The 8,568-nt window shown below is 41.7% G+C and overlaps 1 protein-coding gene across 4 annotated transcripts in view; it reads right to left on the bottom strand.

Moving 5' to 3' along the window:
* Positions 1-128: 128 nt before the first annotated feature.
* Positions 129-8,568, bottom strand: part of LOC115237112 (zinc finger homeobox protein 4) — a 457,729-nt gene continuing 449,289 nt past the window's right edge. For all 4 annotated transcript variants that reach the window (XM_029809964.1, XM_029809966.1, XM_029809965.1 and 1 more), the window contains one exon: positions 129-1,175. In XM_029809964.1, coding sequence (XP_029665824.1) covers positions 457-1,175 — 719 coding nt within the window. In that variant the 3' untranslated portion in view covers positions 129-456. The remainder of the gene's footprint in view (positions 1,176-8,568) is intronic.

Consider the following 8,568-nt stretch of genomic DNA (forward strand, 5'->3'; position numbering starts at 1 on the left):
GTGGCGGGGGCCAGGGGGCAGGGAGGCAGTGGAGGGTAAGATGCGCGGTGACGGTGCGATACACGAGCAAGAAAATTACGAGAGGGTCGTCGCGCGCTCCAGTGATCGCGACTAGTCCACCGTCCGCGCAAGAGAATAGTAATGCCTCCCCCGCCTACCCCCCTCTTACCGCCACGGGGCAGATGCCCCCGACGCGACGGAGTGCTTCACCAAGATGTACACACCCGTGCCGCCCGTTCATCGCCGGTTAGGAACATTGGTTCGTCCACTGCGACGTCCTCGAATCGGACCTTCCCCGAGCGACGTCCATCGGTGCTCATCTCTCTTCCGTCTTTCTTCGATGTGTCTGCCTCTTGCGTCCCCTTCCACTAATCCTTGATGCCATCGCGCACATCTCTCCTGTTTCTGGAGGAGATAAGAGATAGACCAACTCCTGGGTTTTCAATCCGGCGGCGCTTAATGTGCCCCGGCGAGGGCGGTGACCTCCTGGACCAGCTTTTGCCGTTTGGCGTCAGGTCCGTTGTTGTTGTCCTGACCGCCGACTCTCTCGCCGACCTGCGGTTGACCAGTAGTCGTGCTTTCAGCAGCCGCGCGAGCCGCCAACAGGGTGATCTGATTGACGACGTCCTCCATTTCGTCGGTGAGCGGATTCGTTTCTTCACCGGACTGCGCACCGCTGTCGAACTGTTGCCGCTGGTGTTGTTGCTGCTGTTGTTGTTGTTGCTGAGCGGCCTCGAGACGCGTACGATGTTGGAGCGTCTCGGCATGGCGACGCCAATCGTTTACGGTAGCATAAGTGCGCGTCGGGACGCCGGGTTCGCAAAGCGAGCAGGCATAGCGCATCTGCACGAGACGTAGGGCGCCCCGACGTTGCTGATTGCCCAGGTAGCAAGAACGCTGGTGCGCCAACAACGTCGACTCTTGCGGATAAGCTCGGCCGCAACGGCGGCACACCAGGCACAGCTCGATCTCCGCCTCGCGGCAGTGCTGCGGCACGACGTTCGTCTCGTCAGGAACGCACGGCAGACGTACCGTCTCCAAGCCCGGGTGATTTGGATCCTGTTGCAGGAACGCCTGCATCAAAGCCCGCGGTACCTGCACTTGCGTGCCGCCCTCCACGTGCAGCGACATTAGACCACCCCCGAGTAGGCCACCGCTCAAGCCCGCAGCCGCTACTGAAAGCAAATCGTGAAATCGTTTCTCGTAAGAAAATTCATTACAAAAGTGTCGAGTCGTTTTAATCTCTGACTACTGTGTCGGTCCAGTTTCGCGCAAGTTTCGTTCTAAAATCATCTTACGCTGCACTTATTTATCTTGAAACTGGACTTACACCGCTTTCGGAGTACAGGCTCGTATTTTATTATTACACATATCAACTATCACATCAATCTCAGATTCTCTCAGCTTTCATAACGCAAAAGCAATTTGCAATCGAGAAGAATAAATGTCAGTTGCATTTAAATTGCCTTACATATAAACATCTGAAAGATATTATATGAAACTCTTTTGAAATCTACTTATGAAATTATTGCAAACACATTCGTGTAACTCAAGATTAAAAAAAAAATATATATATATATAAATATATAATTATCTGATTTTTGTAAAGTAAAGATAGCGGGGCTAGATGGCACATTCGTGCGTAATTGATTTGTGCCAACTTAGTTGTCATAATAGGATCCCCGATGCAACCGGGGAAGAATTTATGCGGAACCTGTTTTTGCCCGAGCGAGACAGGTAAATTAGTACTTATTAGCTCGTCCGCGGGCCGATGCGCATTGACGAGATAATTCCCGCGGCCGTCTCGATGATCCGAAGTCCGCGTATCTTGATGCCTCGTTGAGCGATTAATTTCAATTTTAGGATCATGCACGCCGCGGGAAGCAGGAAGCGGAACGGAATTACTATCATCTTTTTTTTCTTTCCCGTCTCTAAAGACGTAAAGTCGTATTGAAAAAGAAAGCGTAAAACGCGTCACCTTCCGAACTAATTTGGCCGAGGTTTAATCGTATCTATGATCGCAATCTATGCACGATCGCGAGGAAGGATGCTGAAGCGCACTTACGTTCCGACGTTGATTAGGCGGGTTGACAGGTTTACGCAGTGACGCACACGGCTATATCGCCGCGTATCATGTATCAGATGAGGAGTCGTTACGAGGCAGGAAGTGTTAATGATACCCCTGCTCATTCGATGAGCGCACGGCTGTAATTATCAGAGCTGGTAGGGAGGCGCGAGGAAGACGGAGAAGAGGGAGAGGGACAGAGGGGAAGGGGGGGGGGGAGACGCGAGAGAGCTTTCTCTCTCTTTCTCTCTTTCGTTTCTCCGGTTCGTCTTTAATAGTTATTAAACGGCAGAATCCCGAAGTGCCTGGTTCCGTTCCCTCTTTATTGTCTAATGAAAACCCTTGACACACACGTACAGTGATCCACTGTTTGACCAACACTCCTCTCTTTCTCTCTCTCTCTCTCTCTGTTTCTCTCGGTTCTCCCGTTTTTTCTCTCGCGTATTTTGCACTCGCGTGGATTATGGTTTACCTCGATTGGACAAGCAAATAATCCGCGTTTTTATGTTCCGCCATCGAAAAGGCCTTTCTCGGAACGAGAAGGCACAGCCGTGCAATAAAGAAGGGAGAAAAGTGTTACGGATAAATGGGGGATTAACGCAACAACATTGGCCATGTTGTATAGTTCTGGTCGCTCTTCTGTGCTCCCCTTTACGGCCCCATAGCGTTCGCGGGAATGTGGCAAATTCATTACCGGGGCCCCACGGGCTCTCGCTCGTCGGTATCGGAGGCAGCCCGCTCTTCTTGTTTGATATAATCGGCTGAATAATGATGGTCGAGCGCGCAAATAAACGTGCGCCAAACGTGTGGTGGACGACAGGCATTATTGTGGAATTAGAATATCGTAGCTTTTGAGTGAGAGACAAAAAATACGATCCATCGTTCAAGTTTAATTTAATCCGTGTGAATGACCGTAAGATTTTTTATTTAATTTGCGAGATTTACTGGGTATAAATATTTCCATATCATATAATAATATTATCTATATTATTTAAGATAATGGCGAATTTTGCTGTTATTTATTATTGCATTACTACATATCTTTGCATACAAAAATTTTTCAATATTTAAACAGAATATTCCCCCTTCTAGCTTTTGTCGATTAAAAGTTATCGAGCAAATATAAATTTGTTTCTACATAAATTTTATATGCGTATGTATATAAAAGATTATGGAATTTTAGAAATATCTATTTTGGAATGAAAAAGTGAAAGCATTAATACTTTTCATTATTTGTGCCGTTGAATTTTAGCATAATCCAATCGGAAATGAAACGGGACTGATATGATCTCTTTAGTCTTCTTTCTTCCAAGGTCACTGTCATTTCTTCGCCGCGCGCGCGCGAGAGAGAGAACGAAGATATATAATATAATATAATAAGGAAGATCGTTAAATAACGCGTAGCGCGTCACGGACGATCCGTGTGACACCCTTGAAACAATCGAAACGGTTGAGGAGAGAGATTATTACTCTTAATGATCACTAGTTATTCCTTTGAGTGGCTCTGATTCGTCCTCCCTTCCGTCCTCCGGCACCTTCTCCTCCTAGACGGTCAACAGAGATTGTGTTGTGTGTGTGCGCGCGTGCGTTTCGTCTTCGCGTTTACACGCGAGTGTGTATATGTATATGTGTATACACAGACGAAACACACACATTTGCCACCATATACGCACATCACTTTCGTCCTGTCTTCTCAGTGGGGCTCATTTGCGTACGGATTGAGATAGTAGTGCTTCGGTACTGTCGCGATGTGTGTTTTTGTTTAAATGTGTGACCGGCGTGTATATGCGCGAGATTCTGATTGCCGGCCGCTCCCAAGTCCCCAGTGATCGTCATCGCGACGCGGACACTCATTATTTAATTTTAGCATGCCACTATGCTTTAATCCTTTGCGCCGGGAATTACTCTGACCGTGATGCTAATGGAGCGCATTTATATAGTACTCAATACGCGCAAACAGCTCTCAATTGAAACGAACTTTCTGTGACTCTGTAATGTTACTCTAGAATGTCTTACCTATTAGCTTTTTATTTAAATACAATAGAGCAAATATTATAATCAAGAAAGTTTCGTGTATATTTCTAATTTGTTTTCATTTCTACTTAAAAAAATTCCATGTTTTTTACGAATCAAATTTATTAATTATAAATATTAAAATATTTCTTTGTGCCTCAAAATTACAGAACTTATCTTTGTTGATTTATTTTATATTTTATAGTTTAAATATATATTTTGTATTATATATAGTATATAATATATATTTATAATTAATTTAATTTTAAATAATTAAATTAATAATTTACAGGATATGTGTTGAAATATATACATATCATTTATAAAATATCCTAAATGTTCTTTCTTAAATTAACACTATGCATCAAAATTATTTGAAACTTTCTTACTTTCAAATTTTTAACGCATTTTTTAAAAATTGGCTACTTTATTAATTGTTACAGATTTAAAGAGCTCTTTGCCTTTTCGATTCTTCATATGTGAGAACCACTGACCTTAAGATTGCCACGACACATGCTGGAAATTTGTTCGGTGGGAATTTACGAGCGAGTTTCCGTGTCAGACCCATGGACTCTGGTGGTAAGTAGGTATAAGTCTGTATAACCTGGCAGCCATATAAACTCGCATTCGAGGACCGGTGAACAGAATAATCGGGAATGTCGTTAGTTAACGCGTTCAGGAATTTTAACGGCTGTTTCAAAGACGCGCGCGCGGAAAAATGCAATTCGTCATGTTGCGGGTTGCTGTTCAAAGTAGCACGTCATTGAATGACGGTCAATGATCGTAGATAGAATCGATCGCGTCTGAATTGTTTTACAAACTTGTTGAATCTTTCGTGAGAAAGTTTAAGAAGTTATTAAATTCATTGTCATGTGATTATGATATTATGAGATAATAATTGTTATAACTGTTATATACAGATTTTGACATATTAGAAAAGTATTACTAAAGAGTAAATATATTTTTACATTTTATTATTAATTATCGAGACAAATCCGACGTTTTTTTAAAGAGCGAAAGTTAAACTGATACAAAATGTGAAAATGTAATAATCTTCTTGTAATGCATTCTTTATTTATTGATATATTTCCTAAAAAATTTAATTTTACAAGGTACTCCTCCTCACTTAAATTTGTTTAACCGGGCAAGAAGCTGCAAATATATCGATGCTCTTAGGAGAGCATTTTTTTATCACTATCTCATCCATGCTAAAAGGAAAACGCGATAGATAAGGAAAGACAAAAAGTAAGAGAGAGAGGATAAAGAATCGCTAAAACCGTGATATTAAGTTTCGCAATGTCTCTAATGACCGAAATGATAACGCGACGACGTGAAACGCGCGATATTTCATGGCGATTAAGGTAATAAACACACGATCGCTTTTCTCACCGCGCGTCTTGTCAACTACCTCATTAATTGCCGATTAAACAATGAACTCGATTAACGTGGAATTTTAAACGGCTCGTAACGCGCTCTCTCGTTCGAGATTCATCGGAGAGCGAGGGAATTCGTGGACTACCGCGGCAGATGAATCTCGGAGGTGGAGTTAGTACCGCTGAGAGGAGAAGATCTGCGGATTGCCATAACTGCCCGTTACGCGAAGTATGCACAACGGTGCATTCCGCGTGTGCGTGCTAGCGCGTTCTCACGTGGTTGACCACCGCACACGTACGTGTATAGGAAAACACGTCGTGAACGTGGGCGTGCATTCCTCCCTCTCTCTCTCTTTCTTTCTATCTCGCGCCCGTCGTCGACCGACCACGTACGAGAAGGAATCCTCTCCTCTTTTTATTCCTTATCCAGACCCGTTATCGTCGATACCATGGCCCGAAACGACTGTTTCACACCTCCGCTCGCGCGGGAATTAGGAAATAAATTAGCGGCCGGGCTAATTTCGTTATCTCGTTCGATGACCGCCCCACCCCGCTTAAGACGTCAAGGCCTGATGTCGGGTTTCGAGACCCGATGCGGGACCCGAGGACACGGTCGAAATCGTGTCCCGGCGCACCGCAGGATCAATCTGCTCGCTCGCTCGCGCAAAGTGCGGCTTCGTTAAAAACAGGTCAATTCCGATTAAAGCGATGGCGAGGTGGCAAACTACGAGGTGCTGGTACTCCCCGTCTTCGAGAAATCGCGATAACCATTTTTGTAATTAAACCATGGCGAGAAGAAGTTTCTGGAAAGTGGCGTGAGCAATGCCATAATTTACTCGATTATTTGTTTAATCCATATGGCATCGCGTTATATGCGATGTCTTGCAATAACATAATTAGGGGAATACGTTATAGAAATATGTTATAGATAATAATTGAAAATTATTCGCAAAATCTTTTTTTTTTTATAATACATGGTAATGTAAATAATACCTCACATCTTATTTAATCATGCTTTTACGAATATTGACGATAATGTAAATGCAGGAATTTATTCATGAATTAATAATTATACATTTTACATTATTAACCAAACATTGCAAAAGAAATATAATATGATAGACATTTTTAAGTTATAGTTTGAATTCGAAGAGAGTAAAAAAAGTAATTTTATTAAAATTAAGAATTAAAATATTTTATATATTTATGATATATTTGTCGAAAAGTTGTACTGTAACCCTATAAAAAATTTAAGACAAAAGTTATATTTAAGTATTATTATCTATATATCATGTGAGATTAACACCGGGAATGCAAACAAAGTGGTACGTCGTGTCGAAAGTTCGAACTTAAAACATACCAAATATCGGCTCAACGAGTCACCTGCTCATTCGACCGACTTTAATACCCTGGGCGATGTTCGGTGTAAGCAGATTCCCCTCGTCTCTCTCAGAAAATGTTAGATGTCAAGGATCACGAGGAAGTCGTAATTTCCACGCGAACGAGGCAGACCCGAATGAATTGACGACGGCTTATCTCGCGGCTCGGCCACGAAATCGCTTCGTACGCGTATCGGACAAGATAACGACGCCGTCGTATCGATAAATTCCACTAATTAATTATTGACGTGTCCCAGGGCTATTTTTACGCTCGTTCGGACCCTCCGCACGCGAAAACGGACGTTTCTTCCTCCTCTGCCTGTCCACCTTTTATTTCGAATCCTTTCCTCGCCAACAAAATTACGGAGCTGATTTTCGCGTTCGCTTTCCCTTGAATAAAACGAAATCTGCCATGAGATTTCTATAAAAAAAATAATAATTTATATATATATATATATATATGATATAATGCGTGAGATTATTTTTTTTATTAACATTTTATATCTTTTTCATTGTGATAATACATATAATAATTATTTCTGATTATTATATGGGTAATAATTAAAAAATAACGAGTTTATAAGTATATAATTTTTGATTAAAAACTTTGAAAATTTTTTTGATTTTGGAGCTGATTTTTACGAATTTAATCCATTATTAAGATATTGATTTTTAATAAAAAATGCTAGATTTAGTTATTTTCCTCTGTACATCGGTAAATAAAGTAATTAAACTTTATCTGATATTTATGTTCAAAATTAAAATCAACTGAATATTGTTCTAATCAGATGTATTGAATGAAGGATTATGATTATTTTGCCGGATAACGCTTAATCTCAAAAACGTGTGCGAAACGTCGGGCCCGTATGTAGCTAGGGACAGGTGTTTTTTCGACACCTGTGTCACTGTAGTAAAGTGGTAAAATGAAGCAAATACTTTTTACGAGCGACGGGGAGATGCAAATATATCCATATGTTAAATGTTTTAGGTGACAATATTAATTCGCGCAACGACCGTTCTCCAAATTTTCGATACACTTTAAAAAATAGACTGGCTATAAAAAGGAAGACGAATACGCGATCGATTGTGAAACTCTAGACGCATCTGTCGGTCGTTCAAAAAATTATTAAATTTCCATTTTTCATCAGTGAATTTGTTCAAGTTTGCATCCCAGGATTCGCAGAGTTGCTCCTACTGCAAATCTATGTATATGATTTGTTTCTTTTCACTTCCATTTCTGTCCTCGTTAATACGATGATTATTGCATTTCATCTCAAAATTCATTATCTTAATTATTATCTAAATCGGACACATCTCAATAATTTTCATACTTCTCGCGATAAAAACATTGGTCTTCCACCAATCCTTTGGTGGATTTTCGCTTATATGTATCCCATCTTACATTTTATTACATTTGATTGCTTCCTCATCGCGTTTTATTCAAGCGTGCACTATTACTTTAACGAATATCTAGATCAAACGCGCTTTAGCGAGTCTTTCAAAACCTCGAACGCTCGCGTAGGTGACGAGTCACTCGCAGTATCGAGTCTCTGAACGCGACCAGGATGCATCGGGAGCCAGAAGGTGGAGTCCGCTGTCAGGTACTTGATTTCTCGGCATCTCACGATGAGATGGAGAGGTCTTCGACCGGTAGCCTAAGTCAAGGAGCCGTCCCTAAAGAGGCACCGGGGTCATTAGCGAATGGAGCATTTATCCTTGTCCTTCGTTCTTTCTCTTT

This window comes from Formica exsecta, unplaced genomic scaffold, assembly GCF_003651465.1.
Source record: "Formica exsecta isolate Colony F162 unplaced genomic scaffold, ASM365146v1 scaffold272, whole genome shotgun sequence".
Classification (NCBI taxonomy): Eukaryota; Metazoa; Arthropoda; class Insecta; order Hymenoptera; family Formicidae; genus Formica; species Formica exsecta.